At 34.2% G+C, this 12554-nt stretch overlaps 1 protein-coding gene across 3 annotated transcripts in view; it reads left to right on the top strand.

Moving 5' to 3' along the window:
* LOC145994476 (protein-L-isoaspartate O-methyltransferase domain-containing protein 1-like) overlaps window positions 1-7112 on the top strand; it is a 38803-nt gene extending 31691 nt beyond the window's left edge. For all 3 annotated transcript variants that reach the window (XM_083130614.1, XM_083130620.1, XM_083130624.1), the window contains exons 5-6: window positions 855-1008; window positions 5274-7112. In XM_083130614.1, coding sequence (XP_082986740.1) covers window positions 855-1008; window positions 5274-6307 — 1188 coding nt within the window. In that variant the 3' untranslated portion in view covers window positions 6308-7112. The remainder of the gene's footprint in view (window positions 1-854; window positions 1009-5273) is intronic.
* The last annotated feature ends 5442 nt before the right edge of the window (window positions 7113-12554 follow it).

The following is a 12554-nucleotide window of genomic DNA, read 5'->3' as shown; positions in this document are numbered from 1 at the left end:
AAAAAGGGAAGCTTGAAATGCATTCACAGATATTTGTCACAATTTTCTTCGGAACAACAAATATGAAAATTACAAGAACATTGTGTCTAATATGCTGCAAAAGTTCAAAACATTAGGGTGCACAGTGGGCCTGAAGATTCACTTTCTGTATTTACATTTAGACAGTTTTTCTGCTAACTTGAGTGAACTAAGAACACGACAGTGATGATGGATTACTGATGGATGTTGGTATGTGAAGATAAGCACAAGCGGAGCTTCCAGGTGAAAAGGCATAAAAAACTGACATGTTTCACAATGATATTTTGAATTTATTATGAAAATTCATGTCCTTTTGGAGGAAAAAATCTAGCTTCTAGGGTACACAAATAGCATATGTAAACATTGATAAATACCAAGAAAATAGTACTAACTTTGTCCGCGAAACTGTTTTATTTGTAGTTCTATTAACAACCAGTGCAACAAGTTCCAACGAGGATGGTGGCAGTGGCCATTGAAATTAATAGAACTACAAATAAAACAGTTTTGCGGAAAAAGTTAGTACTATTTTCTCGGAATTTATCTACTACCGCATCTCTCATTTGCCAATCATAAATAAACATCGATATTTGGAAATATTTTTTCCAAATAGTGAAAAATCTGATGGTGGGGAAAAAATGGATTGCATATTTGTAATCAGCATCCTCCAATTAAGTTAAAGCATCTCTCATTTCCAAACCAACTCTCAACAAGGTTCATTTTGTACAGCAGTGTAATTTATCCTGTCTTGCGCTATTTATGATGCTCTTTTCTTGTGCGTGTTTCGACTTTCTGTTTAAAGCCATGCCCTTGACTTTAGAGTTCTTCATTTGTTTCAGGTGGGAGGAGTGCTCGTGATGCCACTTAATGATCAGCTGTTGCAAATCACTCGATCATCTGAAACGACCTGGGATGTTAAGTCGGTCCTTCCAGTGTCCTTTGCTTCCCTCGTTGTTCCTACTGCAGCCGAAGAAATGGAACCTGTCAAACTGCGTAAGTTTCATAATTAAAATTCTCTGAATTACGCTGAGAGGAGGTTTCAAGATCTATCCTAACATTCAGTGACCCCAACTTATGAAGAACATTGGCTGTGCTGAACTTGGAGATTTGTTTTATAATTTTATGCAGTAATATGTCATAAGTTAGGGGCAGATTTATAGGCACTAAAACTTCTCAAATAGGCACCAAAATGATGAGAATAGGCAAGGCACTAAAAGGCACCCCAAAATTCAAGAAGAAAAACACTAAAATAGGCATTGAACATGAACTAGTTATTTCAATTTTCTTGTTCTGATTCACAGTTTTACTGTATTAGCATTACAATTTATCATTTAGCAGTAAAGTTTATACATAAATGTTCACTGAGCTGTTAACGATTCACAAACTATTAATACTATTTTGAACGAAATTTAGCATTGCAGGGAATTGTTAGTAAAAGTAATTCTGATATAAAGAGCTTGTGCCAATTTGAACAAATGCCCCAATTATGTGATAAAAAGCTGAAGTAAGCAAAAAATAGGCATTTTAGACATGCTTAAGCAAAATAGGCACTAATGCTCAAAATAGACATTTATAGGCACTATAAAAATGCATTTTCGGTCTAGAAACAGCGTGAAATGAACTTAAAAAACAAAACATTAAAGCCTTTGTTTTAGTACAAAAGAATTAAAAAGTCAAATAGGCAAGAAATTTACAACCTAGTCATAAAAAGGATGAGGATTTGCCCTTCAATGCCTATTCTTTTTTTTTTTTTTTTGACAGAAAATTATATGCCTTTACATTTAAAAACCGTTTCAGGCTATTTCTGAGAGAGATACATGAATTTCATAGTGACTGATTTAGTCTATTTTATTCATAAGTGTCTTTTGAGTACCTGATCTGGGAAAAGGATGAAAAATATATCAATGTTCATTAATTTTAGTACTTATTTCATATTTTTTAGGTGATTTTTTGTTTTCCTATTTTGAGAGTTTTTAGTGCCTCATCCTGGTCATAAGCCCCTTTTCCCCCCTCTTACTTTCTTAATAGCTATGTGACCACGGAGAATGTAAATAATATGGGACACTGAAAAGTATCATATTGGAGATGTAACAAATTATTATGAAATATTTTGATAGAACACAGTCAGTAATTAAGGTGTGAGAATTCTTCAAGTGCATGATGATGAAACATTTTGTTTATTTAAGTGAGCAGACTTTATTTCTAAAGCAAAATATAAGAACAGGCAAATTATTGAGAGGACTTGAGAGCATTAACTACAGCCATAAATATTGTGATTTAAGAACCACCAACCCCCCAGGGCTGCATCTGATTTGCCAAGAATCTTTCTCTAGGCATGGTAGGGGGTGGTGACATGGTTGGGCAACATCTTGTTCCCACAAGGGTATGGAAGGGGATACGACAGTAAAAAATTTTAAAACTGAATATTTTTGCTGAAAGAGGCGTGAGGGGAATGCTTGGAGAGGCAGAGTTCCCACTGACCTAGAAATTTCTGGGAACTCATCTTATGAATCATGGAATTTAGAAAATTCACCTGGCACAAATACAGCTGACATTTTTGAAGCGCGGCTACTTGCTATGGTAAAATAAGTAATTGAAATTCCTAGAGAAAAATTACAATGAATAAAGCCTCCTGTATTTGTGTCTGATTGCAACTCAAACAGTCAGCAGAAATTTTTCATGTGACTTGCTATAAACCTTCAATGTTGCTCAAATAGATGAAATGTTTTCTTCGGATAAAGTTTCGGAAGCGACAGAATAATTTGTAAATACATTTATATATTTCAGCAGTTAAATTCTTAATACTTTTCATTTAACCAGTTCTCGTGGAAATTCCTAGGTGGTGTTTGTTTGTTTGCTTTGAGAATAGGTTGGGGAGGGAATACTTTATGAAATTATCCTAGCTGAGGCATATTTTAATCTGATGGAACTTACTATTTAAAGAGGAAATATTTCACCGTAAACGTACAAATTATTATAAAATACAACAGGAAGAAACCACTACACAATCAAAAGGGTTTTTAAGTGCTTTTAAATAATTTGGTTCAGTGGCTTGATCAGTAATATTGTAATAATAATAATAATAATAACAACAATAATGGGGTCAATCCATACCAAATGGCCCAGCACTGGTTGCTCGACCATTTTTAACAATTTTTATTTTTTGTTGTTATAACCCCTATGCAAGGGTACTTCAAAACAGGCATTATTTTTCTAGTACTTGACTTCGTTTGAAAATGGCAGGCATTTTTGGCCTTTGCAGACAGTTCCAATAATTATGATAACGCAGGAAGAAAAACTATAGAAAGCTAGGGTAAAAAACATTCTTTTTAATACATTTCAAGCTACATTTTATGCTCTGTACCTTTTTTCACGATCTCTTTTGCACATGGTTGAAATTTAAGGCCAAAACTGATATTCAATTTTGAAGAAAAATCAAAGTTTAGGTTTTTTTTAGTAGTGAAGTAATGTAATATCAGAGGTATAATTTTTTTGGAGGAAACATATGTGGCATTCCATGTCAAAGTCCCCTGAATCTCAATTATTAAATTTGAATGCAATGCTGTAACTTTATTCTATCTTGGGAGTGAACAATCTAGACTTGTAATTTGGATAAAAATTCAAGTATTTACATAATTAAGGTAGAAGGTACAAGGTATATTACATATTGTTCGTTTATTTTAACTTTTTGATTTACTTTTGTTTTGTATTGTGCCCCACTTGTGACACCAAAAAGCAATTAGTTTCTCCTGTAACTATTACATTTTCCCCTCAACTTCACTAGAATATTCAAAGGTCAATTACTAGAGGCACATATTTTTGGTAAATAAAAAAGCAAAATTTCGGTGCAAAAACAGTCGATGTCAGGTTCAAAAGCGGTAAATAAATAAAATTTCGGTGTTATAGTGGTGAATAATCACATCAAAAGTGCGATATAAAATTACATTTTGGTTTTAAAAATGTGAATATAATCCTAAATTTGATTAAAACTGCACTTATTACACAAAATAACCATATCCCTTCTAATAACACATTTATGTAGTTACCAGAATATTAAGTTTATTCCTGTGTAAAGGGTTCCATTTTTGCTTCTCAAATATTTACAGCAGAATTAATAAATTTTCCGTGAATTGCATAACTCACAGGATACTTCAGACTTCAGAAAGTGTCGCGTCGGTATATAAGCGGTAAATTTCGTGTTTAAGAGTATATTTCGCATTATTTCGTGACAAAACAGGGTAGAAAAATGCACCTCACACCTTTCAGAAACATGAAAAATGAACATTACAGCATGTTATTTCATATTTCGTGTTTTTGTCAAAAACAAAATTTGCATGCCTCTATCAATTACCTTCTCCGTCTTAAATAATTTATTTTTCATCATTTGACAATTTACAGAAATTAAAATAAATTTCTTATTAAGAAAAGAGGCAGTGTTTTGTCTGTCCCACCTGTGACACATAATTGTTCACTTATAGCTATAAATCTAGGAAAGGATTTTAATAATGTTGCACAGAAATTGTTGCTTAACTATCAGTAGAATTGTTACTTTAATATCAAAAATGTAATCACATGTTCCACATGTGACAATGGAATGCTCCATATACATCCAATCTTTTAGCAGAAAAGTTTCCTCTTTAAGTTATAGCTCTTCAAAAGTTTTCATTTTTTTTTTCTTTTTTCAAAATTTGATTCCCAATGTCTCTGGTGGGGGACCTGATAACAATTTGATATTTACAGCATAAAGAGTACTCTATGAGTACCGGTAAAAAAAAAAGAGATCGATATTCCATGGATAATAAAGTTACAACAGGGTGAAGAAAGCCCGTTAGAATTAAAAGGTGTGCATGGCAGAGAATCTGGTCAAATTATTTATAAATGTTAACAAAGAAGTATTCCATCAGAACCATATCGGAGTTCTCTTTTGAAATATCCACATATGAAATAATAAAGATTATTAGAATAGATGCCATTTAATTACATACTCAATTATTCTACAACAAACTGATGTAAAATACATTTAAATTTTGAATTTTTGCATAATTTCTGGGATATTTAGACTTTACAAGTCTGTGTTATTTGACCTTACAAGATACCTAGCTTTTTTAAAATTATAATTTGGTATTGGTAGTTAAATTCAAACCATTAGTTTCCGATTCCACTGGTATCCATTGATACTGGCCCAGTCCTGATTTTAAAATTTTCTGTACGTAATGTTTTTTGAAAAGTGTAACTGATTTTTTCCTTCTTTCTTCCAGCTGATTGCGAGCCACTTTTACTGCAGGAAGTCTGTAGAACTGCTATTCACAAGATCCTTCGCCGAAACATTGACAGTGAGCATCCAGAACTAAAGAACAGGAAGAGGAGATTTCCGAGAAAGAAGGGTAAAAAGCGGCAGTTGCGTCGCCTAGTGATCCCAATTTTTGAAGAATCCGACAATGAAGAGGCTAGAGATGCAGAAAACAGAGACGGTGATGGTGAAGATGATCGAAGAGGAAGGCACGGAACTATTTTCGATGTACCAAGAGATACAGCAAGCCAAATCACTGCAGTTATCGAACTAGCACGGAGCCTAGCTAGTCACAGGGGTGTACGAATAGATACTAGCAATCCTACTGCTAGACGTACTGAACTGAATTCCGAGAAGACTGATACTGTGGACACTGAACGTAGTGCTAATGCAGATAATAATGAAGAAGAAATGTCTGATAACTTGGTTGTGGGTGTTGCAGAGAGTCTAGAGTCAAACAATGAAGACCAAAAGGACAGTTTGATTGTGGCAGCCGGAAGCGTCGAGTTGGAAAACAAAGTGTCCAAGCGGTACAAGATAACGAAGAGAGAGAAATTTGACAGCGGAATCTGCGAAGACATAGAGAACGGAAAGGCACTGAGTTCGGGTTCGGATCAGGATGTCAACATGGATGTTGATTCAGATTCAGATTTCTCAGAGATTTCTCCTGTCGGTTCCGAGTCTCATCCTGCCCCTATTGATATGGAAGAAAATGATGACAATGGCAAACAGTCATCCGATTCTGGCCCAGACTCCCCCGGCGTTCCGTTGTTTGGTGATGCAATGAACAGAAACAATAAACCAAGAGATTGTTTGGTATGGGAACGCTTGCCTTTCACTGATTTCACAGGTGATCATTCGGATAAGGAAGAAGTGGAGGCGAGCAGTGTTGGGGAAGTGAATAACTATGAAAATTACACCATGTACATGAAAGAGAAAATTAGGTCCCTTCCCTTACCCCCAGCTCTAAAAGCCTACATGAACTTCTATAGAGATCTCTAATCATCTTGTCTTCTTCTCTGTAAATATAAAATATGATAGTACTACAGGTGAGGTAGGAATGTTTTCACTTACTGTGAGATATTTCCAGAATGAAAACAAAAAAATATTCTAGTTTGTACTCCAACCAGCATTTCCTACCCTTTCCCATATGCATATAAATGCATATATTTCCATGAATATAGAGCAGAACCAATGTAAGGCTATTCATAGTTAGTTACTACATGGGGTGTAACATCTATATTTGTTTTGTGCACAGAAATAGCTTTAAATTTTTACAAAGCTGCATCCTAAGGTGTTAACCCTAAACAAAAATATATTGTTTTTCTTAAATTATGATATTTCTCTTTAATGTATATGTAAACATAAAAGAGTTGTATAACACTGAATAGAGATATATATCTATTATGAACATATATAGAACGAATTGTGTTGTTGCTCCTAAAACTTTAGTTACGTGTAACGTTAGAATATTGAATTACTAGTTTGTTAAATTGTCAGTGAAAAGTTGAACTAACATGATACTTACGTGGGTGATATACTGAACAGATACATTTTTACAAACTTTGTATGCAGCCTGCTAAATTTGTGCATTAATATTGTGGTGCGAAAACTATATAAAAAAAAGTTTTTAAATGAAGTATTAGAATGTATGATACGTGGTATGATAATGAGCCCTGTGTCACAGACACACTAAGGCGATTTGTGTTTGAAATCAAAAGTGCAGTTTATATAAAAAGTTTTTAAAAACGTATGAATGTTTTTTCCTTACATTTGTTGATTCTGTGAATATATTTTGTGGTTTATTTGTATGTTTCTTCATTGTTGATGGATTCCAAATATTTGTGTACATTTATATGTTGGGTATTTTGTTGATTTAAAATGTTACCCGTGTTCTGGAAGAGATACATTTAAGGTATCAATTTCTATGTTTCTTTGTTTTTCCTTAATTTTTGTTCTGTGGTATATGTACAGTGCGTTCATTTTGGCTCTGGGCCAAGATAGCACGTGACTGCAGACAGCGAGGCATGGCCCAGATGCCGGCATTTTCGATCTTTAATGTCCCACTTATTTTTATGCACATATCTTTAGCATGCAGGCAATTATATTTATATTTCATAACGAGTACTAACCTGTGTTATAAGAGTTGTTCAAAGTGGTGGTCAACTGGATTCACACATTCCCAGCAGCTTTTGATGAAATTTTGATAAACTCGCAAGAGTTCCTCTTCTGTAATTCTTGTAAGTTTTCTTCTTATATTGTCTTTCAGTTCATCTATAGTGTGGGGATTGTTTCGACAGAGTCTATTATTTCTCTGTCAGGTTTTCAGTTTCAATAATTTAGTAGCCATATGGGCTGATGTTTTTGAAATGCCTACTTTCTGTGAAACACGACTTAGGGATTTATTTGGAGAGCATTCTAATGATGTCCCAGTTTCATCGAGTCTTTCTTCCATTAGAATCCTTCATTTTTGCTCAGCAATTCTAGCTTTTAATGATCCAGTTTCTCTTAATCACAGAAAAAGTTGCCTAACTGTTTCTCTACTTGGAGCTGCAATGTCAGGGAATTTCTGTGAAAATTGCGTACAAACGTCTCAACATGACTAGGTTTTCACATAAGTGTCATACATAAAAATTCTTTGTTCTAACTTGAACTTTTTAGTTGGCATTTCAATGGTCTCACAATCTTATTAAACACACACAAATACACTCTGAACTTACACTAACACTGAAAGTAACGTATGGAGAGAGAGAGAGAGAGAGAGAGAGAGAGAGAGAGAGACACACTCTCTCTCTCTCTCTCTCTCTCTCTCTCAGACTCTCTCTCTGGAATTAGTGAGAGAAATTACACTGCACCCTAAGATGAACAGAACTGTACTGAAGCGAGCAACAATTACTCCTGCAAAGTGAGCTTCTGACAGTGTGTCGCTTTGTGGCCTCTCCCAGCAGTTTGAACAACTCTTATAACTTAGGTTAGTACTCGTTATGCAATATAAATATAATTGTCTGCATGCTAAAGATATGTGTGTAAAAATATCAATCAACTTTTGCATGTCAATTCTATGGCATTTTCTTTCACAGAATGATCAAGAATAACAACACTGCAACTCCGTTGACAACTTGCATCTGAGTGTGGCAAGAAAACTACTTGCAAACAACAAATATAACTAACTAACTCTCTAGCCTTCTTAAACCCGAAGGTTCATGGCTGCGGCAACACAAGCCTTCTATCTGTCCCTATCCTGTGCAAGATCTAAATACTCTTTTCCATCCCTACCAATTTCCTTTAGGTCCATCTCAATGTTATGCCTCCATCTTTGTTTTGGCCTTCCTACAGGTCTCTTACCATCAGGTTTCCCAACAAGAATCCTGTAAACTCCTCTTTCCTCTCCCATTCGTGCCACATGGCCTGCCCACCTAAGTCTTCGTGATTTAACCATTCTAATAATATCTGGACATGGATACAAATTATGTAGTTCTAAATTATGTGTTAAACAAATTAATTTATGAATTTGACATATTAACGAATTTCCACCATATTTAATAATCTTGGCTGGTATTAAATCAATGCCCGGTGCTTTGTTATTCTTTAGCCTTTAAATAGCATCTTTAACTTCAGTCAAGTTAGGTTCTGGAACTAAAGGTTCTGCTGTGTATATATACTTCATTTACTTCTGATATATCCCCTACATGAACATTTAAAAGGTCTTTAAAGTAGTTCTTCCATCTATTTAAAATAGCACTTGGATCAGCTAAGAAATCACAGTTTTTATCTTTTATCAAATTTACTTTAGGTTGCCACCCGTTTCTAAATTAATTTACACCTTTACATAAATCTGATATTTTTGTTTTTGCTGTTTGTTTCAATTTTGTTAATTTTGCTTTTCAGTTAATCTCTTTTTTTTACTTCTAAACTTGCGGTTAACTTCTCGCTTTATTCTATTATAATTGCTTAGATTTGGATCATCAGAGTTATTTAACCACTTAAGTCTAACCTGATTTCTTATTTCTATTAGATTATGACATTCATTATCAAACCATGGCTTACTTTTTCTTGGTTTATGGTATCCTATACTTTCTTTAGCTGCTGATTCTATTGCATTACATATGTGCTCCCAATTCTTATTTACTACGTCTATTGCAAACAACAAATATCAATCAAAATTTCATCAAAAGCTGCCAGGAACGTGTGAGTGCAGTTGGCCTCCACTTTGAACAACTCTTATAACTTAGGTTAGTACTCGTTATGCAATATAAATATAATTGTCTGCATGCTAGAGATATGTGCGTAAAAATATGCGGAATGTTACAGATTGAAAATTCCGACATCTGCACCATGCCTCACCATCTGCAGTCACTTTGCTATCTTGGACCCGAGCCAAACTGAACACACTGTATATATTAGGGATGGAACAGATTCATCAGTAATCTATATATACACATTGGTGTGTTGGTAATTTTACAGATCTGATAAATCTGTAAATAGTGTTTAATGCAAAATTCTGTCATTTTCTCACATCATATCAGGCAGACATAGACTCTTGATCTCTTGATTTTGCAACATGCTACCACAATCACAACTCCAGGGTATGGAGTAACGAATTGGCAACACACTGCTTCTTGCTCCGGCTGGTCAGTTGGAAGCACGAGTTCTCACCCAGGAATCGGGATTAAGACGATCCCCAAACTACCAGGAAGGTAACCACCGAATTGCAACACGTCACCGTTAATAAAATTGAAATATTTAAAAAATTAAAAAGTCCAAAAACTTTAATCAAGGATCGCGTGCGTACATACTTATTCGCATAAGCCAAAAATATAATGTGTTGGCTCCTGTTCGCTTGTAGGCAGTGATGAGTAACGTATGTATCATGACAGAATTCTCGCACTGCCTTCACCATTAACAGCAAAATCTCAACTGCTTAACCTCAGGCGCGAGACAAAGCTTAACAGATTCTTTCTTACAATGCTAGCAACTCGTAACATAAAAACAACACAAGAAAAACTAATTAGCGATAGTAAGCTTTGATGAAGGTTGGTAACAATTAAGAGTGCCAACGTGGAACTTTTGTTGTTGCCATATACACGGAGCATCATTCTCCACTCTTAAAAGTAAACAGCCAATAGGATAACACTGTTATTGAAAGCGAGGGAGAATTGTTTTGCTTTCATGTTACAATATTAAACTAGGACAGCAAATCACGAAACTGATTTCATATTTGCCCTTGCACATAAAATGATTAAATAAAGATTTAGTTTACGGATATAAGACTAAATTACTTCAATCTTGTCTATTGTTGAACAAATATCGATATTAGGTAGAAATGTATTTAACATGTGCTTAAATAACAACATTTGCATGAAAAATACAAATAATCCTAGTCATCTTGGATTTGAAAATAATGAAAACATTGCATATATTATTATTTGGGATAATCATTATCCTACAAATTCTGAATTAATGTTGCAAAAATATGCAAATAATATAATAACATAAGATAAAACAAATATATACATGAATTGTGGAAACAATTAAGGATAAATAATTTAATGCAAGCTATTAACTTGAAAGTATACGAATAATATAAATTCCAATATACGACTGAAATTTGCCTAACATGGCGGTCATTACAATTTGACCAGGGGTTGTGGATTCTATTTTTATGAAACCCTCTATAAGGGTTTTGGATAAAAATCAAATTTCAGATTTTTAGGATTCTTTAAAATATTTACATGCTGTTTTCAAATGCATATATCTGGAATGAATCTAGCAGTCTGGTCAATCCATATGAAATCATACCAGCTGGTTGCTTGACCATTTTTAAAAAAGTTTATTTTTTGAGTGGTGTGAACCTCATATATTGACAGTTCAGAACCACTCTTATTTTATTTTTACTATCACCGATTTGAAGATGGCGGGCATTTTTTTATCATGGCGCGCGTCATTTTCTCCATTCGTAAGCATCGGCGGCAACTTTTTTTTCTCGGCTCTGGTAAGTCCTACGACAAGGAGATAAAATCTGTGATGTTAAGCACATTATAGGCTACAATTATATTTGTGTGTAATTTTCTAAATATTATTCCTTCATAATAAATTTTAAGGTCAAAATTGTGTATTTAAATCGCTCAAAATGACATTTTCGGACATTTTTTGGGGGGAAGGCAGTTTGTTTGACACTTAAATTTTTTTGTGCTAGTACCTGTGTACCAATAGAGTATGTCAAAATTATTTGAAGCTTGAGACTTTAATATTTCTTTTTCTACAGGGTCATAAACATGTACTTTTTGTTAAAAAATTCCAAGTTCAGGGTTAATTATCTCTGGTGGGCAGTTGTTTAAAAATCTGAAATTTGTACACAATACAGTACTCCATGATAAGTAACTTCAGTAAAAATTTTGAGTTTGAGATTTAATTGGTTTAAGAGATACAAAACTCGTGAAAAATTCAATATTTTGTATTAAATATGGTATGCCTAATTTAATTTTTATTAACATTTTATGTTAAAATTTTGCAAATTATAATTTGGAATGTCAATGAACAACATTTCAATCCTAAAATGGATCTACAATAAAGTATATATACGAGGGCATGCTGAAAAGTAAAGCTTCCTATGTTTTTATTTTCTTTGTTACCTTGTAAGTGCATTTTGGATTTTGAGTAACCATACATTGCACTTATAAGACTTTCCCACTTCTCCATTGAAGGTTTCAAACTTCTATCGCCAGGGGGTGCTGAACTATTGCAAGGAAAATGGCAGCATGTGACCATGCAATGTCTGTGGAGTGCCTGAAGTAGCGTGCAATGATTGAGTTTCTAACCGCAGAAAATGTGCTACAAATTGACATTCATCTGAGACTGAAGGCATTTTATGAGGATGAATGTGTAGACATCAGTACTGTGTGATCTTGAGTTTATCATGCTCTTAAGGCCGTACTAAAGGCAATTTTGTGGTAATTTTTCAATAACAGATGGCAGCACTGTTTGCCATGGCAACCGAGGGCCATGTTGCCAGATCTCCGCGCAATCAAGGTAGATACATACAGGTTGGTCGATTAGGATACTCCTTGATGGGATATGACGTCACGTTGGTTAGCAGATTTTATTGAAAAATCTAAGTAGATGTGGAGCAACGTAATTGTTTATCATGAGATTTTCGTTGTATGTTCTTATTGGGAAAAAAATACAACAATTTATCAGCAATGCAAGATAGTAATAGTCGTAACAGTAATATAAAATCCCTTGTATTGTA

Source organism: Lepisma saccharinum, chromosome 1 (assembly GCF_977018435.1).
Source record: "Lepisma saccharinum chromosome 1, izLepSacc3.1, whole genome shotgun sequence".
Lineage (NCBI taxonomy): Eukaryota > Metazoa > Arthropoda > Insecta > Zygentoma > Lepismatidae > Lepisma > Lepisma saccharinum.
This window is presented reverse-complemented; position numbering and strand designations above follow the sequence as displayed.